The 26,128-nt window shown below is 42.6% G+C and overlaps 1 protein-coding gene across 1 annotated transcript in view; it reads left to right on the forward strand.

The window, feature by feature from the left end:
• The window catches only part of LOC122542895 (ras-related protein ORAB-1-like), a 54,222-nt gene that overhangs the window by 11,623 nt on the left and 16,471 nt on the right, over positions 1-26,128 (forward strand). The window contains exon 2 of the mRNA XM_043681024.2: positions 23,379-23,451. Within this exon, the coding sequence (XP_043536959.1) occupies positions 23,379-23,451 (73 nt within the window). The remainder of the gene's footprint in view (positions 1-23,378; positions 23,452-26,128) is intronic.

Raw genomic sequence — 26,128 nt, forward strand, 5'->3', positions numbered from 1 at the left:
GCATACAGTTCTGGTCAGTGCACTTATGGGAAGGATGTGGAAAATTTGGAAAGGGTTCAGAGGAGATTTACTAGATGTTGCCTGGTATGGAGGAAAGGTCTTGGAGGAAAAGCTGAGGGACTGAGACTTTTTTAAAAGGTTGGTGACTTAATTGAGACATAAGATAATCAGAGGGTTAGATAGGCTGGACAGAGCCTTTCTCAGATACTGATTGTTAACATGAGGGGACATGTCTATTACCCTCCATTTAAAGCTATAAGACAGATGTCAGGTATTTACTCAGTAGGGGTGTGGAACACCTGCAACAGTAGTAGATTTGCCAACTTTAAGGGCATTTAAATGGTTATAGGATAGGCATATGGACAAATAAAATAATAGGTTAGATGGGTTTCAGATTGGTTCCCCAGGCTGGTACAACAGGGCCAAAGGGCCTGTACTGCACTTCTCTTGGAACAGAAGATAGAACATGTGTACATAGTCTGCTTAGAGTTGAATTGTGACCAACTGCAAATTTTCCCCCTCTATCAATATCTGGGGGCTGATCATAGGGGATTACAGGATGGCAGTTTTGTTGCTTAAAGCTTATGACACCAGACTTGTCTGTTCAACACAGGACCAATTGGGTAAGTTGTAGTGGTGCAACTGGTTTTGTCCTAGTTGAAGGAGGTATTGAAGTGTCACTGGCTGAGCTAATGTTCTTAGTCACAGTCATAAGGCACAAGCAGACCCTTTGGCACAATTTAGGAAGCCTTTGGCACAGATGCACTGAACTATTCCCATTTGACCATATTCCTCTAAACCTAAGTCAGTTTTAAATAGTCCACTGTAGATAATGGAAACAGATCCTTCAGTCTAACTTATCCTTGCTGACCAGGTATTCTAACTTAATCTAGTCCCGTTTGTCAGCATTTGGCCCACATGCCCTTCAGTCCTTCCTATGGGTTTATCCATCCAGATGTATTTAAAATGTTGTATTGTACCAGCCTCCACTTCTGGCAGCTCATTCCATATACACCATCCTCTGAAAAGTTGCCCCTTAGGTTTCTTTTTAAAATCTTTCTCCTCCCTCTTTAAACCTATGCCCTCAGTTTTAGACTCTCCTACCCTGGGGAAAAAGGCTAGTCACCTTTTATCTAGACCCTCAGATTTTATAAAACCTCTTGGCCCACCCTCTTGAGCTCTGAAGTCCCAGCCTCTCAAACTTAAACCTTCTAGTTTCAGTAACATCCTTAAATCTTTTGCACCTTTTCCAGTTTAATAACCTTCCCATAGCAAGCTAACCAGAATTCATACTCCAAATGAGGCCTTGGGTCCTGCGGAGTGGCAGAGGGACTTATCATTAACTCTCAAAACTGGTGGAAAATGGGCAGTGAAGGCTATCTGACATGACACAGATCTTGATCCACTGGGTCAATGGACTGAGTGGCAGTTTAATTTGGATGAAGGTATTGTAATTTTTAAAAAAGCTAGGCTTGCACAATTAATGGTAGGGCTCTGGGATGGCATTGTCGAGCAGTGACAATAGACAATAGGTGCAGGAGTAGGCCATTCAGCCCTTCGAGCCTGCACCGCCATTCAACATGATCATGGCTGATCATTCCTAATCAGTATCCTGTTCCTGCCTTATCTCCATAACCCTTTATTCCACTATCTTTGAGAGCTCTATCCAACTCAAATGAATCCAGAGACTGGGCCTCCACTGCCCTCTGGGGCAGAGCATTCCACACAGCCACCACTCTCTGGGTGAAGTTTCTCCTCATCTGTCCTAAATGATCTACCTGTATTTTTAAGCTGTCCTCTGGTTCGGCACTCACCCATCAGCGGAGGCAGTTTCCTGCCTCCAGAGTGTCCAATCCTTTCATAATCTTATACGTCTCAATCAGATCCCCTCTCAGTCTTCTAAACTCAAGGGTATACAAGCCCAGTCGCTTCAGTCTTTCAGTGTAAGATAATTCCAGGAATTGACCTCGTGAACCTACGCTGCGCTCCCTCAATAGCCAGAATGTCTTTCCTCAAATTTGGAGACCAGAACTGCATGCAGTACTCCAGGTATGGTCTCACTAGGGCCCTGTACCGCTGCAGAAGCATCTCTTTGCTTCTATACTCAATTCCTCTTGTTATGAAGGCCAGCATGCTATTAGCTGCCTTCACTACCTGCTATACCTGCATGCTTGCTTTCGTTGACTGGTGTACATGAACACCCAGATCTCTGTACTGCCCCTTTACCTAAATTGATTCCATTTAGGTAGTAATCTGCCTTCCTGTTCTTGCCACCAAAGTGGATAACCATACATTTATCCGCATTAAACTGCATCTGCCCACTCCCCTAACCTGTCCAGGTCACCCTGTAATCTCAACATCCTCCTCGCATTTCACCCTGCCACCCAGCTTAGCAAATTTGCTGATGTTTATTGCTGATACCATCTTCTATATCATTAACATATATTGTAAAAAGCTGCGGTCCCAGCACGGATCCCTGCGGTACCCCACTGGTCACTGCCTGCCATTCCGAAATGGAGCCGTTTATCACTACCCTTGTTTTCTATCAGCCAACCAATTTTCAATCCAATCTAGTACTTTGCCCCCAATACCATGCACCCTAATTTTACTCACTAACCTCCTATATGGGTCTTTATCAAAAGCTTTCTGAAAGTCCAGGTACACTACATCTACTGGATCTCCCTCGTCCATCTTCAGAGTTACATCCTCAAAAAATTCAAGATTAGTCAAGCATGATTTCCCCTTCATAAATCCATGCTGACTCTGTCCTATCCTGTCACGACTATCCAGGTGTGCTGTAATTTCATCCTTTATAGTAAACTCTAGCATCTTTCCCACCACTGAGGTCAGACTAACTGGTCTATAATTTCCTGCTTTCTCTCTCCCATCTTTCTTTAAAAAGTGGTATAACATTAGCCACCCTCCAATCCTCAGGAACCGACCCCGAATCTATTGAACTCTGGAAAATAATCACCAACACATCCACTCTTTCATGAGCCACCTTCAGTACCCTGGGATGCAGACCATCAGGCCCCGGAGACTTATCAACCTTCAGACCTAACAGTCTCTCCAACACCAAATCGTGGCAAATATAAATCCCCTTAAGTACAGGTCCTTCAGCCACTTTTACCTCTGGGAGATTGCTTGTCTTCCCCAGTGAACACAGATCTGAAGTACCCATTTAATTCCTCTGCCATTTCTTTCTTCCCCGTAATATATTCCCCTGTTTCTGTCTTCAAGGGCCCAAGTTTAGTCCTAACCATTTTTTGCCTTGCACATACCGAAAAGCTCTTACTATCCTCCTTTATATTATTGGCCAATTTACCTTTGTACCTCATTTTTCCTCTAAACCTCTCCGTATTTCTTTCTTAGTAATCCTCTGTTGCTCTTTAAAAGCTTCCCAGTCCTCAGTTTTCCCACTTATCTTTGCTATGGTATACTTTTTCTCTTTAACTTTGTTTCTTAACTTCCCTCGTCAGCCACAGCTGCCCATGCCGCCTCCTGGGATCTTTCTTCCTTTTATGAATGAACTGATCCTGCAACTTCTGCATTATACACAGAAATATCTGCCATTGTTCCTCCACGGTCATCCCTGCTAAGGTATTGCACCATTGAACTTTGGCCAGCTCCTCCCTCCTAACTCCATAGTTCCCTTTAATCCCTAGGAGTTCAGGTATATAATACTTTGAAATTTCTTACAGGTAGACAGGCTGGTGCTTAGCACATTTCCCTTGATTGTTCAATCATTTTCCTATAGGAATTAGGGCATGTTGAGGTTGTCCAGGATGTTGGTGAGGCTGCCTCTGGAGTAATATGTGCAGTTCCAGTCAACCCTGTAATGGAGAAGATTAACCTGGAGAAGGTTCAGAAAAGATTTACCAGAATGTTGCCAGGAATGGAGGGTTTGAGTTAAGGAGAGTCAGATGTACAGCATGGAAACAGACCTTTTGGTCCAGCTTGTTTGGGGACCTTTACTCTGGAGTGTTGGAGGTTGCAGGGTGATCTTATACAGGTTTATAAATCAAGTGAATAACAAATTTTCCCCTAAGTGCGCAAAACTAAGGCATAATTTTAAGGTGAGGAGAGACTTAAAAGAGACCGAGGGAGGCAACCTTTTTCAGAGGATGGTGTCTGGAATGAGCTGCCAGAGGAAGTGGTAGATGTAGGTGCACTTGTATAGATATGACTTTTAAAAGACTCTGGCAGATACATGAATAGGAAAGGTTTGGAGAGATATGGACCAAGTGGGAGGAAGTGAGACTACAGATACTGGAGATCAGTCAAAAGGGGTGGTGCTGGGAAAGCAGAGTCAGGCAGCACCAGGAGCAGGAGAATCCATGTTGAGCATAGCTCTTTCATGAGCTTATGCCTGAAATGTCAACTCCTGCTCCATGCTACCTGACAAGCTGTGCTTTTTCCAGCACCACTTTTTTTTGACTGGATTAAGTGAGGCTAGTTTAAATTGGGAGTGTGGTTGGTTTGGACTTAAGGGTTGGTTTTCATGCTCTGACTCCATGCAAGTTCTGCCCTGGTTTGTCTTAAAATGCAAGACCTTGCATTTATCTGAATTAAACTCAATCTGCCATTCCTCAGTTGATCAAGATCCCATTGTACTGAGATGACTGCATTCACTGAAGGGTCACCTGTATCACTTGATGTTATCCATAAACTTATAAAACATGCCTATTTTTTCCATACAAATATTTTAAAATGATAGTGGATTCAGCACTGATCCTTGCTGGTCACAGACCTACAATCTGAGCAACAACCCTCTACCACCCCATCTCTACTATTAAGCCAATTTTGTCTCTAATTCATTATCTCTCCCAGGAGCTTAATGTGTTGCTGGAAAAGCGCAGCAGGTCAGGCAGCATCCAAGGAGAAGGAAAATTGACGTTTTGGGCATAAGCCCGATATGTCGATTCTCCTCCTTGGATGCTGCCTGACCTGCGTTTTTCTAGCAACACATTTTTAAGCTCTGATCTCCAGCATCTGCAGTCCTCACTTTCTCCTATCTCTCCCAGGATCCCACAGGATCCAAACTTACTAAGTTTTCCATGCAGAATCTTGTCAAAGCCCTTGCTAAAATCCATGTAGACAACATATACTCTGCCTTCATCCATAATGGTTGACTCTTCAAAAAACAGGCTGTGTGCAATTTTCCACCCACAAAGCCATGCTGACTATCCCCATCATCCCTTTTTCCTTTCTAATATTCTGTCTGCATCTCTTCCAACAGCTGGTGACTGAAGTTTGCACAGTCTGTCTGCTTGGGTTTCCTCTGGGTGCTTTAGCTTCATTCCACAATCCAAAGATGTGCAGTCTGGGTGAATTAGCCATGCCAAATTGCCCATGGTGAGGTGCATTGTTCAAGGGTAAATACTGGGTAGGGGAATCGTCTGTGTGGAGGTAACTCTTCAGAGGGTCGGTGTGGACTTGGCCTGAAGGGCCTGCTCCATACTATAGGGAATCTTAAACTTGCCCACTAGGCACTAGGCTTGATGGTCTATAGTTCCCTGACTTTTCCTTGTAGCCAATATTAAATGGCATGTTTGCCACCCTCCAGTATTCTGGCACCTCACCCATAGCTGTCAATGATACAAAATCCCTGCTAGGGGCCCTGAATTTCTTTCCTAGCTTTCCACAATGTCCAGGGGTACACTAAAGACCTCTGGCACCCCCACTTCAATGTGAGCTCTTCTCCAACCATTACTATTTCTCCAGAGTTCCCTGCTTCATTTATTGAAGAGAGACACTAAACACTTGTTTAGGATCTTCTCCATCCTCTGTACATCCCCCTCAGCCCCTTTAAGTTGCCTTGTTCTATTGTGGAACAACTCCATTATATTTAAATTTTATGGAAAGTATGGTGCTGACAATGGAGATGGCATGAAAAATTCAAGCTGCCTTTTCTATCCTTGGGGTTGATAACTATTGTGGATGTAATGCTAGTCAACATCTAACTTACAGCTGCCTGATTTTTCTGCAGTAATGCTCAACTTGCTATGTGAGCATGGTTTTGGATATTCTTGACCATGTTAGTTAGTGCAATTCCTTGAGTGATACATTTCCTCTAATACTGCACTTGGCATTTCACACCAAACACTTAAACTAAATGAGCTATGAACACAATCACCACTACTGCATTTTCATACTTTATCAACATCATAGATGAGGGATAGACCCTTTGGCCCACCATGTCTGTCTATTTATTAGGATGAGGGATCACTGGTTGGCCAGCACTTGTTGCCCATCCCTAATTGCCCAGTGGGCATTTGAGTCACCCACATTGCTGTGGGTTCAGAATCACATGTAGGTGATAGCAGTTTCTTTCCCTAAACTTAGTGAGCCAGATGTTTTTCAACAATTGACAATGCCTTCATGGTTATCATTAGACCACTTTAATTCAATAAAAATAAATCTGGAATTCAAAATTCCTTTTGCTATGGTGGGTTTTCAACCCAGGTCCCCAGAACACTAGCTGGGTCTTGGGGTTAACCGTCTAAGTTAGGTGCTAGAAAAGCACTGCAGGTCCAGCAGGAGCAGGGAAATTGATGTTTTGGGAAAAAGCCCTTCAGGAATGGAGGCAGGAAGCCTCCAAGGTGGAGAGAACTGGAGTGGGAGAAGGTAGCAAAGAGTACAATGGGTGGATGGAGGTGATGGGTCAGAGGAGGTGAGTGGATGGGTGGGAAAGGCGATTAGCAGGTAGGACAGCTCATGGACAGTGAGCTAGAGATTTGGAACTGGGGTAAGGTGGGGGAGGGGGAATGAGCAAGCTGGTGAAGTCCACATTGATGCCCTGGGGTTGAAGTCAAGGGGGAAGATGAGGTGTTTTTCCTTCAGGTGGTGGTGGAGCCCCAGGACCTGCATATCCTTGGCAGAGGGAGTTGATTGGTCTGGGTGTCCCAGAGATGTTCCCTAAGTGCTCTGCAAGGAGGCATCCAGTCTCCCCAATGTAGAGGAGACTGCACTGGGAGAAATGGATACAATAAATGATATTGGATGTGCAGGTGAAACTTCAGATGTGGAAGTCTCTTTGTGAGGCCTTGGATAAAGTGAGGGAAGAGGTATGGGCACAGGTTTTGCAATTCCTGTGGTGGCAGGGGAAGGTGCCAGGACAAGAGGGTGGGTTGTTGGGTGTGGACCTGACCAGGTAGTCAGAGGGAAGTCTTTTGGGGAAAGCAGAAAAGGGGGGGGGGGGGGGAGGGAAATATCTCCTGGTGGGGTCTGTTTGGAGGTGGTGGAAATGTCAGTGGATGATGTGGTTTATGTGAAGGTTGGTAGCTTGGTCAGGTGGAAGGTGAGGACTGGGGGGTTCTGTCCGTCATGGTTAGAGGGGTTGGGCTTGAGGGTGGAGGTGTGGGATGTGGATGAGATGTTGGAGGCCATCTTCAACCACATGGGAAGGAAAATTGTGGTCTCTAAAGGAGGCCATCTGGTGTGATCTGTGGTAGAACCGTTCCTCCTGGGAGCAGATATGGCAGAGGCATTGGGAATACGTGATGGCTTTTTTGCAGGAGGAACGGTGTAATCCAGGTAGCTGTGGGAGTCGGATTTGTAAAAAAAATGTCAGTGTCAAGTCTGTCACTAATGGAGATGGAGTGTCCCAGGAAGGAGGGAGGTGTCAGGGTCCAGGTGAATTTAAGGTCTGGGTGGAATGTGTTGAAGTTGAACTGCTCAACATAGGAGCATGAGGTGGTGCCAATGGAGTCATCAATGTAGCAGATGGAGGTGGGGATTGGTGCTGGTGTAACAATGGAAGATGGGACTGTTCTATGTAGCTGACAAAGACCAGTATTGCTGGGGCCCATACAGGTGCCCATGGCTACCCTTCTAGAGGAAGTGGATGGATTCAAAGGAAAAATGAAGGGCGAGAACCAGTTCAGCAAAACAAATGTTAGTGGAAGGGTACTGTTGGGATGTCAGGAGAGGAAGAAATGGAGGGCTTTAAGGCCCTGGTCATGGCAGATAGAGGTCTATAGGGATTGGATGTCCATGGTGAAGATGAGGTGTTGGGGGCTGGGAAAACAGAAGTCTTGGAGGTGGAGGGTGTGGGTGGTATCTTGGAACATATGTGGAGAGTTCCTGGACTAGGGGGATAAGGACAGTATTGAGGTAGGTGGAGATGAGTTCAGTGGGGCAGGAACATGCTGAGACAATGGCTTGTGGATCTTGGGAAGGAGGTAGAATCTGGTGGCAAGGTTCCTGGGCAACGAAGTTTGTGGGTGGGAGATCTCCTGAGGTGATGAGGTTCTGTATGGTCTGGGAGATAGTTTGGTGATGAGGGGTGGAATCATGGTTAAGGGGACAGTAAGAGGTGTCTTCTAGTTGGTGTCTGGCTTCAGTGGTGCAAGACATCAGTAGTGCCAAACTACCACTGCACCCCCTTTATCCACTGGCTTGGTGAGGTTGGCATTGTAGTGGAGAGCTGCAGTTGGATTAATCTAGTGATAGACCACTGTCATTGCCTTTGTGTTGGCACTAACTGTGCCATTCTACTCATCCCATCTGCCTGCATGTGATCTGTATCCCTCTCCTTTTCAATTGATGTCTGTTTAAATGTTTTATGTTGCTATCATCTGCTTCCACCATCTCCCTTGGCAGCATATTCTAGGCACCTACCACCCTATGTATATTGGAAAACATAAAATTCCTCTTAACTTCCCTACTCCTCTGCCTTAAGCCTCTGCATTTGATACTTCCATTCCAGGAAAAGGACTGGCATCCACCCTATACATGCATCTCCATTTTATGCTTCTATCAGATCACCTGAATCCAACATTCTAGCAAAGTTTCTTCAACCTCTAACTAATGCACCCCAAACCAGACAACATCCTGGTAAATGTCCTTTACACCACCTTCAAAGTCTCCATATCCTACAGTGCAGTGATCAGAACTGTACAATCCTCCAAATGTAGCCTAATTAAAGTTGTATAAAACAGCAACATGACTTGCCAACTTTGAGTCCATGCTCTGAACAATGAAGACCTCTTTGACAACCTGGTAGATAAATGTTGTCAATTTCAGGGAGCTAGGGACTTGTGCCCAATGCTCCCAAGGGTCCTGCCATCTTGGAACAGTTAAGATTCTAACAATTAAGTCTCTATCTCCTGAGATGCTGTTCCTTAATCATGTAACCATGTCTTTGGTCTAAGGCTACAACAAGTATATTGTACTCTAAGGTGCTGTTAGTATTAAATAGCAATAACTTGCACATATTCTAGCCTTTGAAGGCACTGGTTTCATTGATTTGTATTTTCCTTGGAACAGAAGTTTACTGCCACAATGCTTTTACATGAAAAATAAAGTAGTTACCCTGACATGTGTCTACATGAATGACAAGTTGCACAAAAATATGAAATTAAGGCAAAGTTCACCAATTCATTTAATGGCTCAACTCTAAGATGGAATACCAATTGATCCTGAGTTCAGAAGTCAATTAGAGCATTATTCCCAGCATACTTAAACACAAGGCAGGTACAGCTGGTTTTATAGCAATGGTTGCATTCTTGTGCAACCCTGTTATAGGAAAAGTTTTGAACATTGTTTGAAGTGATGTAATCCTGCTGCAGCCAACACAATTTACAAGTTTGTGCTTTAGAAAGTGTTTGAGGAGAAAGTGATGACTGCAGATGCTGGAGATCAGAGCTGAAAATGTGGTGCTGGAAAAGCACAGCAGGTCAGGCAGCATCCAAGGAACAGGAGAATCGACGTTTCAGGCATGAGCCTGAAGAAGGCTCTCCTGTTCTCCTGTCTCGATTCTCCTGTTCCTTGGATGCTGCCTGACCTGCTGTGCTTTTCCAGCAACACATGTTCAGCTTTAGAAAGTGTCCTCAGTTTGTCAATTATAGCAAGATGACCATAGCAGAGATTTTAGGAATAAGACTAAGTGGCTAATGAGTGGAGGTGACCCATCAAAGACACCTGTGGCAACTCTACACTAGACAGCTGAATAAAAGGTAAAAGGGTTATTTTTCAGCTCTTTAACAAAGTTCACAAGTCCAAGAAGAATAGTGATTGCCTTTGCCCAGATCTAGATTAGATTCCCGATAGTGTGGCAACAGGCCCTTCGGCCCAATAAGTCCACACTTGCCCTCCGAGTAACCCAACCAGACACCTTTCCGTCTGACTAATGTGCCTAACACTATGGGCAATTTAGCATGGCCGATTCACCTGACCTGCACATCTCTAGACTGTGGGAGGAAACCGGAGCACCCGGAGGAAACCCACGCAGACGTGGGGAGAATGTGCAAACTCAACACAGTTGCCTGAGGCTGGAATTGAGGCAGCAGTGCTAACCACTGAGCCACTGTGCTGCCCAGTGGCAAGTTGCTTACAACTACTCCACAATATAGATATACCTATGGTGTTCCAGGATTTTGACCAGTGACTAAATAGTGATTTACAGGCAAATCAGGATGGTGACTTGGAAGGGAATTTGTATGGGTAATGTCCTCTGGTTCGACCACTAGAAGGTAAAGGTTGCAAGTTTACAATGTATGATTTGAAGGTGCCTTGATGAATTTCCATAGTGCATCTTAAAGATTGTGCTGCTGAGGGTCAGTGGAGGAAGTTTGTGAATGTAATGCTGCTTTGTCCTGGATGGTGCCAGCCTTTCTAGTTTAGAACATAAAACCGTGCAGCACAGAAGCAGGCCCTTTGAACATAATGTCAAATTAAACTGATCCCTTTTGCGTGCCCTTGGTCCATATCCCTTGTATATTTGTGCTCATCTAAGTTGCTAAATACCCTAGCAGTTTCCCACACCTACCATGTATTTTCTAAAAAAAACTTGCCCCCTGAAACTTGATCTCTCCTATGAGATTAATAGGGTGGTTGTGGAAGGGGATTTTAACTTTCCAAAAAGACTAGGATTGCCATAGTGTTAAGGTTTGGATGGAGAGAGATTTAAATGTACAAGAATTTGATTTGTGGATATACCTACCACAGAAAATGCAAAACCTGACCTGAGGAAATAAGGCAGTGCAGATGACTCTGGGTTAAGCATTTTGGGGCCAATGACTAATTCTAACTGGGGGGAAAAAAGATCTAAGTTGAAGTTCTAACTTGGCCAATTTTTGACAGTACAAGACTTTCAAAAGCTGGGGGCAGATGCTTACAGGTAAAAGCTAGAGAATGAGCCCAGGGACAGTGCCTTCCTATTAAGGTGAAAGGCAAGACTTGTAGGTGTAAGGAATGCTGGATAACCAGACAAATTGTTTTCCTTCAACTAATGGGAAGGAGGCATCTGATTTTCGACAGCAGAGGTCAGGTGAATCTTTTACTCAAGGAATTGAATATACTTGGAAATCAAAAGGACAAGGGATATGAATGAGTGCTCTGGCAAGTAGGGTGAAGGAGAATCTAAAGGGATCCTACAAATCAAGGACTAGAGTAACCAGGGCCCCTTAAAGACAGCAAAGGGTGCCTAGGTGGAACTGGGAGATGGGGTAATCCTGAGTGTTGCATCACTTACTGTTGAGAAGCACATCACTATTTCACCACATTGTTCTATCTTAGAAAAATATCCACATTAGAGGTGGTGCTGCTGGATGCTTTTTAATACATAAAGGTGGTTAAAGCCCTGGGTCCTGATCAGTGTATTCTAGAATTATGGGAAGCTGAAGGTGATTGGGTTCCTTGCTGAGGTTTGTATCATAGTCACAGGTGAGGTGCTGGAAGACTGAAGGTTCACTAAAGTGGTAAGGAAAGGTCAGGGAGCTATAGATCAGTGAGCCTGACATCAGTGGTAGGCAAGTTGTGGGAGTCCTGAGGGACAGGATTTACATGTATTTGCAAGGAAAGGGACTAAGGGTTAGTCAACATAGCCTTGTATGTGGGAAATCATGTCTGAGAAATCAGGTTTTTGAAATGAAGGCAGATTAGTGATGTAGGGACTTCAGTAAGGCATTTGACATTCATGTTGGACAAGTTGGTAAGGTTTGATCACATGGAATACAGGGAGAATGAGCCATTTGAATATAAAAGCTTTTAGGTAGATGTGGTGTTGCTTTTCAGACTGAAGGCCTGTGATCAGTGTGCTGCAAGGATTGGTGTTGGGTCCACTCCATTTTGTACATAAATGATCTGGATGTGAACATAAGCATGGTTAGTAAATTTACAGGTAATACAAATTTGGAGGTGTAGTGGATAGTGAAATGCTTCCTTTTGGAAAGGCAAATCAGGACAGCAGTTAGACACTTAATGGTACAGTCCTGGGGAAGTGCTGCTGGACAAAGACCTTAAAGTTCATAAACTGGAGTTGCAGGTAGGTTAATGAATTCAACTTTTGATCGGCTCCTATAGTGAAACAGTCAATTTCCCTTGTTGGAGAGGGTCATGTATAGACAAATGTCTCAAACGAATGTTCTGGTTTCTCCCTCGACATGAACTGCTTCCCTATCTGGAATTATGGGTACTAAGGTTTTTATGATCATTGGTGAGCATGCTCATTTCCAACATTGAAAGGAAGGCCACTAAAGTAGCTGAAGATCCTTAGATGAAGGACCCTACCACGAAGAACTAAAGAGCTCTTGTAGTGCAGTGGTAGTGTCCTCTCCTGAGACAGAAGTTTGGAACCTGCCTGCTCTACAGCTGTAACACCTGAGCAGGTTGCTTTAGGAAGTATTGAGACTTCATCCTGCAAAGATGCATCTAGAAACCTAGCTAGAAATAGATTTGGCTATTCAACCCCTGAAGCCTGCACTACCATTCATGTGGCTGATCAATAGCTCAATTTAACCATGAGCTATTTCCTTCACTTGTATTTAGCCTCAACCACTTCCTGGGTAGTGAATTCCATAGGTGTTCCACTTGGTGAAGAAATCTTTCTTCATCTTGGTCCTATTTTAATATTTTATTCTTAAGCTATGATATTTGGGTCTGAACTCTCCTGCATCTAATCTGTCTAGACTTGTCAAGTTGAAATCCTCCCCCATTCTTAACTCTAGTCCATTTTACAGTTCTAACTGACTCCGTCTCCTTGTACATCAGTCTTGTCATCCCAGGAATGAATTTGATAAACCTTTGCTGTTCTCTCTGCAGTTTTTTGGTTGAATTACCTGAAAAATCTTGCAATACCATATGGCAGGTGTGGTCTCACCAATAACTGCAGCAGCATATCAATGTTCCTGTATTCTAATATCTTGCTATGATGACCAACAGTTTGTCACCTTTAGTCTGCTACACCTGCTCATTCAATTTCAATGAGCCAGGCACCTCCGAACCTTTCCTCACTTTAAAGATTCAAGCAAATTCATTCCTATTTTTGCTACAAGTGAATACCTCATTTATCCACATTATACTGCACTTGCCCACTTAGCCTGCCCAAATCTCCCCAGTTCTGCATCTCCCTCCATTCACATTCCAGCTTTTTCCATCTGCACAAAGATTGCATTTAGTTCCCTCATCTAAATCATTAAAACTCTGAATAGCTGGGGTCTGGACGTCTGATCAAACTAGCATTAGTCTTCCACAACCCCTCTTTTGCCTGTCAGGGCACGCCTATCACCATGTTTGAATGAATAAATGCTACTGCTAAAGGTAGCAAGCTGTGCTGCTAAGGTTGGGGTAAAGATAAGGTAACAAATCCTAAAACCATACACACTGCAATTGATGTAGAATGGAAAATTGTTCTCTTCAGTAAAAATGATTTTGGGTGGACTGACAGGAATTTTAATCTCTATTTGTGAAATTTCAGCTTAACAGGGCAAACTTCTTATTGGCCTGCTTTTAATCACTTCTGACTTGATGTCAGTGTACTGTTCTGTAATTAATGCTAAAGTACAGCTAAAGCTGTTTACCTAGAGTTGAATTCCTAACATGATTAGCTTTCAGACTTGACGTTTAGTTCTGGTTCTCTAGTAGTACCAGAAATGCAGGTTCTTAGTTTTAATTTCCTGAGTTAGCAGAACCACAAAGGGGAAATGAGTGGCAACTTTTAACACTATAATTGAGCCCAACTGATCTGAGCTGATGTACTGAGTAAAGGTCAGTTGCACTTCAGTATTATGAAATTGATTGTTCTGCAGTAAGGATGTTACCTGCATATGTATCCCAAAGCAAATGGCTAGTGCTTGTAGATCTGTCTAGTTTTATCAGGATTGCTTGTGCAAAGCTGACTGCTGTTTTATAGGTCTTGGTGTTAATGTCCTAAGGCATTTTAAAAGAATATTTGGGCCATATCTCTGGAGAAGACACTAGAACAGTTAACGGAGTTTTTTCTAAAGGGGCAACTTTGTGGTTTGTGTGGAATGAACTGTCAACTGTTGGATTCAGGTGCAGTTATGACAAGACAGTTTAAGTACATTAATAGGAAAAGTTTGGAGGGATATGGGCCAAATACAGTGAGACCAGTTTTTAATTTGGGAACATGGCTGGTGTGGGCTGGTTGGACCAAAAGTGATTCATGCTATTACTGAGTTATAGGGATTTAAAAGTTGGGTTTCATTAACAAAGATAACTGCCTTGGGAATGCAATAGAGGTGCATCAGATTTTTGATGGTGTCCTGCTGGTATTAGATAGCTTTCAAGAATGGAAGTTTCAAAATTTTCAAGGACTTGCCCCTATGGTAAGACAAATCTCCTCTCAGCTAAACAAGATGAAAAACATTTGAGATATCATTTGTCAATAACTACTTGACTGTAGACCAGGCATGGGTTTGCTGCCTCCTTACCCTGCCTGTTGTACTGGTCTAGCAGTCAGTGAGCCAAGACTACTGTTGCATTTCTTTTTATAGATATTTTTATTAGAAATTTAACACTTTTACAAGTTTACCAAAATAAACAACTCTCAAATAAACATTGATATACAATTAAATCAAATATACAATAGCCAAAATTTAACAAGAAAAAAAAAACCAAAAAAGAAAAATAAACAAAACCTCGACTATCAACTAATCTAACCTACGACTAACCAGTGTGTATATTTAAATCTCTTACATGCTCGGAATGTGTTAACCTCAGATGTAATAAAACCCGTATTCGTGCGGGATTCCTCTCCTAAGGGACCCCAGACCAGCCAGGTTTGTAATCTCAATTAAATAAAAGCCCTTGTTAGGATAGCTGAAATATCTATTTATGTAATTCAAGAAGGGCTGCCATATTTTATAAAAATTAAGTCTTTTGGTGCACTATATTTGTAAGGAAGTCAAGGGGAATACATTCCATAATTAATCTGTGCCAATTTGAAAGTCCGGGGGGCCCTCAGCCACCCAGTTCACCAAAATATTTTTCCTTGCGTAGAAAGAATAGAAAATTAGTCTCTTCCCATACATGTCCAGGGAGGGAAAGTTCAAAAAGCCCAAAAGGAGCGATACAGGGTCCACTTTAATTTCCATTCCTAAAATTTGTCAGGGTACTTGCTACTTTAGTCCAATATCTACGGATCTTATGATAGGTCCATAAGCAATGTACAAGTGCCCACCTCTATTTTGCATTTGGGACACATTGGAGATGCTCCTGCCTTAAATTTTGCGAGTCGAACCGGTGTTATATGGGCCCTATGAAGTATCTTCAGCTGGATAGCCTGGGTTCTGTTACAGATAGTAATTCTTCTAGTGTTTTCCCAAATATCATTCCACGTTTCTATAGAGATTTCTAGTCCCAAATCCTGATCCCATGTTTTAAGCAGATTATCCATATCTCCCGATAGTTCTGTCAGTACTATTTATCACTTACTACATGAAGATACCCCCACTGGTCGTAGGACACTACATTCTCTACCTGATTTATAAAGACTAACTAATAACGTAGTCGTCTTCTGTATATAATCTCAAATTTGGAAGTATTGAAAGAGGTCTCCATTAGGTAATCTGAATTTCTGACAGAGCTGTTCAAAAGACATCAGGACCCCATCTTTAAATAGATCCCCTAAACATGAGACCCCTGGATCTCCAGAGTTTAAAAGTGGCATCTGTAAGCCCCAGTTGAAATCCCAATGCTCCCACTATCGGAGCATAGGGGGATGTTTTATGTGAGTTGCCTTCATTTTGCTGCAATATATTCCAAGCCTTAATTGTGTTTTAGTATTATAGGGTTTTTAGTGATCTGTAATGATTTTCCTCTTGTCTGAAAATAAAAGGTTATAAGTGGGTATTTTACTTGAGGCATCTATGTCCAACCAGATTGGGTCTTGCCTGATCCACAATCAATCAGCTATGTAACTTAATAGGGAACTTAACTGATATTTCCTAAAGTCTGGGAAGTCCAATCCTCCCCTTGTCTGTGGAAGCAGTAGCTTCTTCAGCTTAATGAGGGGCCGTCTATGATTCCAGATAAAGGAACCCAGCCAGCCTTATAATTTACGTAGAGCCGTCCTCGGCAGCATCACCAGAAGCATTCTCATAGGATATAGGAGACGGGGCAGGACATTCATTTTGATTAGCACTATTCTACCCAACCAGGAAATTGGAAGGTCTCCCCATTGCTGGAGGTCCTGCCTTATCCTTTCCAGTAAATGCACAAAATTAGCCTTATACAACTGACCAAATACTGGAGTAATAAAAATGCCTAAATATAAGAAGCCCTCCAGGGACCAGCGAAAGGGAAAAAGGGATCTGTCCAATAAGTGGGGTGTCATAGCAAGGCTGCCCATTGGCATAGCCTCTGATTTTAAAATTAATTTTATAGCCTGAGAATGCACTAAATGTATTATCTTGGATTAGGCGAGGTACAGACATCCGGATTACTGAGGAATAGAAGAACATCTGCATAAAGGGTAATTTTATGTTTACCTGTACCAATCCTTGGGGCCATTATATTAGGATCAGCTCATATAGCTTCTGCTAGTGGTTCAATTATTAGCGTAAATAACAATGGCAAGAGGGGACATCCCTGGCGGCAGCCCCTACGCACAAGTTATCCGAACCTAATCCATTGGTAACCACAACTGCTTTGGGATCACTATACAATGTTGAGACCTGTTTTGGTAAACACCTGTCCAATGCCAAACCTTTCCAATGTGTGAAACAAATGTGACCATTCAACCCTATCAAATGCCTTTTCTGCGTCTAATGAAACTACTACTGGTATCTTTCCCTGATGGCGAAAGTGAGGTCTGCAGATGCTGGAGATCAGAGCTGAAAATGTGTTGCTGGAGAAGCGCAGCAGGTCAGGCAGCATCCAGGGAACAGGAGAATCGATGTTTCGGGCATAAGCCCTTCAGGAATTCCTGAAGGGCTTATGACCGAAATGTCGATTCTCCTGTTCCCTGGATGCTGCCTGACCTGCTGCGCTTCTCCAGCAACACATTTTCAGCATCTTTCCCTGATGACCGGCTTGAATCATATTCAAAGCCCTTCTAATATTATTGGATCATCCACGGCCCTTAATAAACCCTGTCTGTTCCTCCTTTACAATATGTGGCAGTACCCTTTCTAATCTCAGTGCTAATGTTTTAGAAAGGATTTTAAAATCTACATTTAGCAAGGATATTGGTCTATATGATGTACAATCTTCTGGATCCTTTCCTTTTTTAAGTATGAGATATTTGCCTCTTTCAGTGAAGGTGGGAGATAGTCCTGACTATATGCATAGTTATACATGTCCATAAGTGGACCAGCCAATATTTCTGTAAATCTTTTGTAGAATTCAGCTTGAAAACCATCTGGGCCCAATGCCTTACCACTGAAGTTGCCTAATTACATCAAGTATTTCTTGGACTGTTAGAGGAGCATTTAGGACTGATACCTGTTCCGGAGTTAGGCCTGGAAAGGTCAAATTTTTTAAAAATGACTGCATCCTCCTCGTCCTATCTTCACAATCCTGCGATTTATATAACTCAGAATAAAATTCTCTAACGTTCGCATTAATCTTTTTATCATGAGTCAAAATACCTGTACTTTCCTTGATATAATCTGAGGGGCCTTTTTTCTTTGCAAGAAATGCTAAGTATCTACCTGGTTTGTAGCCATATTCATATAACCTTTTGTTTGGCAAATAATATTTCCTCCTTAGCCGTTTGAGTAAGTGTAGTGTTTAGAGCTGTCCTAAGCCGTAATCCTTTGCAATTTAATAATAGAAGGTCTCAGTGTATGCTGTTTCAGCTGCTTTTTAAGTGAGCTTCAAGCAGACGTTGTTCTCCCTTCAATTTCTTCTGGGTCGCTGAGTAGGAGATGATCAAACCTCGCGTGTAAGCTTTGGTCTCCCACATCAATGATGGGTTGCTAGCTGTACCTGAATTAATTTCTAAAGTTTTAAATTCTTGAGAGAAGTACTTTACAAATTTACTATTCTTCATTAGGAAGGGGTCCATACGCCAATGCAGAGGGGATGTCCCATTGTTCCTCGCCTTGATTTCCATATATACAGCAGCGTGGTCAGAAATTGCTATACTACCTATTTTACAGGATGATATAGAATTTAAAAAAATCAAGGGGGCAAAAAACATATCAATTTTGGTATGACATTTATGTGGATTGGAGTAGAAAGAAAAATCTAACCTGTGGATGAAGACATCTCCATACATCTTCTAGTTCTAATTCTTTGTTCAGATCCATCAATTGTCTAGATCTGGGAGATACTCCTGCAGTACTCTTGGGAATCCTTTCTATTTCCGGATCCATAATACAATTAAAGTCTCCTCCTATAATTGTATGACTACCACCAAAAGCCATCAATTTTGAAAAGGCTTCTGTTATAAATTTAAAGGGGTGTGCTGGAGGGCAGTACAAATTTAAAATCCCATATTCCTCTCCATTTATGAGGGCTTTAATCAAAATATATCGTCCAGATTAGTCTTATCTGCTTTAGGATTTTGAAAGGGAAATTCTTCCGAACAAGAATAACAACTCCCCTGCTTTTTGAGCTAAAAGAAAAGGCCTGATCAAATCCACCTGTCGTAATTTCAAGTGTTCTTTATCCGACAGGTGTCTCCTGTAGGAGAGCTATATCAACTCTTTCTTTCCTTAAGATTTGATGATATTTTCTTCCTTTTGACTGGTGAATTACTCCCCATGACATTCCAGGTGCACCACTTAACCGACTGATCAACCATAATCGTCCGAGCAAATCCGAGACCCCTCGGGAGGGGGAACCCTATCCAGAACATCCCGAGCGTAGAGCATATAAAATTTACAAAAATAAAGCCTCTCTAATACGCTCTCAACAATACAATAAACTTTCTAAATTAAAAAAAATAAAACATATCTAAGTGGAGATTTTCCCTTGTTCCCAGGGGGTGTCACTTCCTCTCCAAAAGTCCATCATATCCTCTCCCAACCAATGCCCCACCCTTGACCCAGGCACTCCTCAATAAAATGAGAATTCAAATATAATACAAAGCTAGTGTTAAGTGAGCACCCTACCCCCACCCATACCAACACCTGGATATATTTGGTAATGTTTATACCATATATAAACATAACTATAAAATTACAACCTCAAATAATAATTATACTAACACAAAATAACAAGGGAGAAACAACCCTGCTCCTAAAGACAGGTAAAATTGAATAAGGTAACCACCAGCTTGTATATGTATATATAGTATATATCCCTCATATATACATAAAATAATAAAAGAAAACAACCCCAAGGGGGGTGGAAAATCAAATCCCCCTCCCCAACCCCCATGATATTAAACAGTAAGGTAAGAAAGGAAAAAAGGGGGGGGGGGGGGGGAAAAGAGGGTATAAACCAAAGCGGGGGAAGGCAAACCAACATCCATTATGTCTTACAGTTTATCTAAGAGTCCAAGAATTCCTTGCCTTTTCTGGCGATCCAAAGTTATACACGGATCCTTCATGGTTAAAGTGTAGCGTCGCTGGGTAGCGTAAGGAGTACTGAATATTTAAGTCCCTTAAACGCTTCTTCGCCTCATCAAATGCCTTCCTCTTTTGGACCAGAGCTGGGGAAAAGTCCTGGAATAACATAATCTTGGATCCTTTATGGATCATGGCTTGGGGGTCTTTTCCGAGATTTCTAGAGGCTTCTAGGAGTATCTGCCTCTCCTTGTAGCTCTGCAGCCGGAACAGGACCAGGCGTGGGTGCTGGTTCGAGCCGGTAGGCCCATTCTACCCTTACCTGGCCTGATCCAGCTTCCAGATTTAAAAGCTGTGGAAGCCACTGTTCAAGGAACACTAAGCTGGCCTTCCTCTTCCTGTTCGGGAAGGCCCAGCAAACGAATATTTTTTCGACGACCTCGATTATAGAGGTCGTCAATGTGATTCTCTAAGGTCCGGACTCGCTGTTCGAGAGACCGGACCTGATCCACGGCCGATTGTGCTGTAGTTTCGGAGGTCACGGCCTTTAACTCCGCCCCTCCGACTCAGCACTCGATTTCCTGGATGTCTTGGTCGTGCTTCTGCAGCGCAGCCGAGAGTGAGTCCCATCAATTTCAGGATTCTTCGATGAAAGCATCAAACTTCACGTCCAGTTTGGAGATCATTTCTACAAGGCTTGTCACCGTAGGTAAGTCCCCCGGGGTGGCTGTGGATGCCTCAGCTGCAGCTGGAGGGTGGGGGAGGGATTTCTGCTGGTTGAGCTGTGGGCTCCCTTCCCTTTAGTCACTTTTACTAAAGATTAGATTAAGTTTAATATTAAACAACTAATTAAATTAAACAGCTATTATAAATGACTTGGTGTGTGGTGGGGGTGGGTGACCCACTTTACCCAAGTCTTGGGAGGAGCACTGTAGACTCAGACTTGCTGGGTCGCTGCCATCTTGGATCTCCACTGTTGCATTTCTAAACTTACAGCATTAAAATCTGAAGGCTGTCTAGACTTGGGGAGGCATACAGATTGCTTGAAGTTCAAGTGGATTTTAGCACGAAATGGATATGGAATGCTTGTAGTTAGTGGTGCTCCTATGTAGAAGGGGTCAGTGGATTGAGACCTGCTGAAGGAAGAGTTAATTGCTGACTTGTAGTGAAGGGTAGAGATTGTATTGCTGGAAAAGCAGGGTTTAAAATCTTGCAAACCCAGTGAGCTAGCTATGATCCTGTGCTTTTGTTCCTTTCAGGCCTGTGGTGGGTGAAATGTGGGGGTAGTGTCTTGGTATTGTCGTGATGGGAAATCACTCAAGGCCTGTTTAGGTTAGATGACTTTTTCTGATCCTAAACTGGACCAATTGTACTGGCTCAACTTTGGGTGAGTTTTGGACTGTTTGCTCATTATAGCTCAAAAATAAACAATGGGTTGACCTGCCTCACTTTAATGTGAGGGAAATATTACATCACTGAGGTAATGATTTGGAGATGCTGGTGTTGGACTAGGGTACAAAGGTTAAAAATCGCAGCACCAGGTTATAGTCCAACAGCTTTAATTGGAAGCGCACTAGCTTTTGGAGCAACACTCCCTCAGGTGATAGTGGAGGGCTCAATCATAATTTATAGCAAAAATTGTGTTGTAAGTGAAATTATAGGTCTGTTAAGCCTTTCATCTGTTAGAACAGATGTGGGCGGCACAGTGGCACAGTGGGCGGCACGGTGGCAGTGGTTAGCACTGCTGCCTCACAGCGCCAGAGATCCGGGTTCAATTCCCGCCTCAGGCGACTGACTGTGTGGAGTTTGCACGTTCTCCCCGTGTCTGCGTGGGTTTCCTCCGGGTGCTCCGGTTTCCTCCCACAGTCCAAAGATGTGCAGGGTCAGGTGAATTGGCCATACTAAATTGCCCATAGTGTTAGGTAAGGGGTAAATGTAGGGGTATGGGTGGGTTTCGCTTCGGCGGGTCGGTGTGGACTTGTTGGGCCGAAGGGCCTGTTTCCACACTGTAATCTAATCTAAAAAAAAAAGTGATAGTTTCACTATTTCATGTGTAAATCAAAACCTTTTTTAAAGTTGCATTCTCAGGTTAGCTGTCAATGGTGATAGCTAGGCAATATGTTGAAGGTGTTGGCCCTGTGTTCTGTCTACCATGATGTTTAGATTGTTCTCTCTTTAGATTAGTCAATCTAAACATCATAGTAGATGGAACACTGGGCCAACACCTTCAACATATTGTCTAGCTATCACCATTGTTAACAACTAACCTGAGAATGCAACTTTAAAAAAGGTTTTAGTTTCACTACTTTAATGTGCAAATCATCACTGTATTCTAACAGATGAAAGGCTTAACAGACAATCAATTTTTAATGTATAATTTCAGTTACATCACACTAAATTTTTGCTATAAATTGTTACAATCAAGCCCTCCACTATCACCTGATGAAGGAGCATCGCTCTGAAAGCTAGTGTGCTTCCAATTAAACCTGTTGGACTATAACCTGGTGTTGTGATTTTCAACTATCACTAAGTTTTTAATAATCCAAATGCAGTTTTCAAAGTAGATTTCAAGGAGTTCTCTAAGTGTGAAGATGCAGTTTGCACATCAACTAACCCTCAATTGGTTAATTGTAGATATTGTTTTCAGTTATCCTGGATTCATTCACTTTGAGCTGTAGAATAAGATCAGTGTGGAGGTGGGAAGTAAGTATGGTGGCAAATGAATGCCAATGGTGATCTCGTGCAGAGATGCAGGTAATAGAGATAATTGAATATAGAAAATACAAAGGCCTGGCATCTTATGACAATGTCAGGAACATTGGGCTTCTGCTCACCATACTTTCTCTTGAATGTTTGCTGTGCCTTCTGAGCTATAGATAAGAGATCAAGTGAGATTAAACTAGATAGCTTCCTGGCCTGCTTCTGTTGTAAATTTCTTCCATGTAATGCTGTTTTACAATTCTTGGGCTAACATTTTCTTTAAGATTAGCAATTGCAGCCTGATGGTAAGCTACCTCAATATTCTGATTCCTTGGTGACTGCAACATTCATTAGAAATGAATTTAAGTCTGTACATTGAGTAATCTTTGCTTGAAAAGATCTTTAAAAACTGGATTGGACCTGGGGAGTTTCTTATATTTAAAAAAAACTGGTTGCTATTGAACAGGACTCTAACTTGTGCTTTCTGCAAAGTCTCAATAGTACACAGTCAGAACTACCTGATTGTTCTGATCATCACTTAGTGTAATTGCTAGACTGTTGATTTTTAGCAGCAAATTGGCCTGAGTTGTGCAGAACTAAAGGTGCAACCAGCAGTCTGACTTGATAGTGTTTTAACATTTTCAAATCTGGTGACCATTACTGATTTAAGGGCTATCAATTTCCTCAATTAGTAGGAGCCTTGTGGCCAAAGTAGTGCCTGGTTTAAGCTACTATGAGGAAGAGTAACATCTGTTAAATGAAATACTTGAGTAGAACTTTCCATCAATGGAAGTACCCATGTTAAATTTTTTAATGTCTAGCTTTTCTCTATTAAAACAGTAAGCTTTAATCAGTTCTGGACTTGGGCTGGAGTGAAATCCCACTCAATGGGAGAAGGTACACTTAAAGGCTGGTTATGTCTATAGTTGCAGAAACACAATTGCTTGCTTTTTTATCTAAACTATTTCTCCTTTTTAGTGACTACTTGTTCAAGCTGCTTCTGATTGGTGACTCTGGTGTTGGCAAGTCTTGTCTGCTGCTCCGGTTTGCTGTAAGTACTTTGTTACTCATGAGAAGAGCATGCACAATCAGGTCCTATCGCTTGTCCTGAAAAGTACAATTTAAGATAGTATTTGAGATGCTCAAGTTATTTACCCAATTCCCCTTGACCTGCCATATTTCTGAACGCTACTTATTACTGACGAGGTTGCTGTGCAAACCAGCTGAATTGGCAACCTCTAGTATGAAGTGGCTCCCACTTGCTATGATTTGAGAAGCATGCCAGTCCACTAGCAACAAGGCCATCAAAAACAAATACAAAGCCAGCTTTGAATGGCCCCAAAGAATGAATTACAGAATTTAGGACCTAGAAAGTATGTTGTCACAAAGTTCCATTTTGCAATAAATTAAACTTAACACAAGTAAGATTAGAGCTTTGCTGCCCTAATGTAGTCAGTATATTAAACTTCTGAAGTGGTAAGCTTAGCTTGAGGACTTGTACAAATATCTTAATGTTTTAATACTTGGGTCCAAACTTCGATTTATGGACATGATTTTCACTGCTCAACAATACCAAGAGATGGCAGAACATCAACCACTACATGGCCTTCATTGATCTGACATCACTTTTGACAGTGCTAAGGAAGACCCTGTCAAAAGTAGGCTGTCCAGTGAGATTCATCAACCTCTTCTATCTGAAAGTCATACAGCACAAACAGAACCTTCAGTCCCACTTGCTTATATTTAGCCCATATACCTCATTTCCTATTCATGTAACAATCTAAATGTCTTTAATGTTTTAACTGCATCTCAATCTACCATTCCATATGAGCCACCCTCTGACAAAGTTGCCCCTTGGGTCCCTTTTATCTTTCTCCCCTCTTTTATTTTAAACCCTAACTTTGAACTATTTTACCCAAGGAAAAGACATTAGCTGTTCACCTTATCTACGACCCTCTGATCTTAACTTCCAAGGTCACCCTCAGCATCAGACACTTCAGTGGAAAATGTCCCAGCCCCTCCTATACCTCAAACCATCTAGTTCCAGCAACATGCTGGTAAATCTCTTCACCCTCTAATTTAATGTTCCATATATGCAGGGCAACTAGAACTGTGCCAAGTACTCACCGACATTCTGTACAAACTCAGCATGTCTCAACTCTATACTGAAAAGGTCTGAGCAATGAAGGTGAGCATGTTGGATGCTTTAACCCTATCTCTGACAACTTCCAAAGAACTCTGTACCCATCAGGTCTGGATGATTTATCTATCTTCAGACCTTTCTGCTTCCTTATCAGTGGCCACTACACTCCTTACTCCTAACTGTCAAAGTTGGTACACCACTAGTGCTTTCCACTGAATACTACAAAACACTTTAGTTCCCCTGTCATTTCTTCCATTACTTTCCAGTCTCATTCCTCAGTGACAGATGTTGGATGGTCCCCACTGGTGATATGACTGAATCCTTTACAGTCAAGAGATGTCATCACCCTCCTCACTGTCTCCCCACTATCCAGAGCAAGCTTCCCAGTGATGTGGACACTGTCTACAGCATTGGTAAAATTTCAAACTCAACCCCCTATTGAAATCTGGAAAACTTTTTAAACACCTGGAAAAGCTCACCTGATCCAGCAACATTGAATGGAAATCAATTATGCTTCAGGTCTGGTGACCCTTTCTCAGAGCTGATGATAGCTAGGAAAATGTTGGTTCATAGGCAGAAGGCAGGGATGGGCTAAGGAGTAAACATGTGGATAGAGCCCAAAGGGGGAGAAGAACAATTGGACAAAGGAACAAAAACAATTGGGCTAAAAGGGTGAATAGCTATTTGAGACTTAGTGGCTGACAATAGTGTAATGGCACCCTGTGGGGTAGGGGGCTAGGATATGAAGAGTTCAGGCTTTAAAATTATTTAACTCTGCATGAAGTCTGGAGGGCTGCAGGCTCTCCAAGCAGAAAACATGGTGCTATTCTAGCTCGCCGAGCTTTGTAGGAACATTGCAGCAAGCCAGAGGTGGAGACTTTGACCAGGGAATGGTGGTAAACTGGCAGGCAACTAGAAGCTCTCTTGCAGGCAGAACTACTCCCCTGCTGAGTGGTCATCCAACTTCATCTTTCCCGATTATATAGAGGAGAGCCCATTGTGAGCAGTGAATGCAGTAGACTGGATTGTCTGGAAGGTGTTTCCTCGGGATACTGAGGAAGAAGGTAAATGGGCAGGTGTTAAACCTTCAGTTGCAGGGAAAGGTGCCCTTGGGGTGTGGTCTGAGTGAAGGAAGAGTTGGCCAGTGTCTGAAGGAATGGTCCCTGCAGAAGGATTTGGAAGGGAATGTCTGGTAGCATCTTGGTGGCTGGTTGCATTGATGCTGGTGATATGGCAGGTAAGGACAAGGGAACCCTGTCCCTATTGCAGAGAAGAGGGGGTGAGGGTGGGAGTGCAGGAGGTGTCAGACCTGTTTGATCCAAGTTGACAAGTGCTGGCAATCCTATTCATCCTAGCCAAATTGTTATCCATGCTTTTGTCCAACTGTTCTTTCTACTGGTGCTATCCCTACCTATTGTTTACTCCTTTACTCCCTCCGTTACCTTTGCATAAAAACCATTTTCCTAGATACTATCAGTTCTGAGGAAGATCACCAGACCTGAAATGTTTTCTCTTCAGAAGCTGTCAAACTTGAGCTTTTCTAGCAACTTTTTTGTTTAAAACAGGAACTTTGTTTGGAGCATCA

This window comes from Chiloscyllium plagiosum, unplaced genomic scaffold (genome assembly GCF_037043375.1).
Source record: "Chiloscyllium plagiosum isolate Xiang-an unplaced genomic scaffold, Cpla_swu_hap1 HiC_scaffold_47, whole genome shotgun sequence".
NCBI lineage: Eukaryota > Metazoa > Chordata > Chondrichthyes > Orectolobiformes > Hemiscylliidae > Chiloscyllium > Chiloscyllium plagiosum.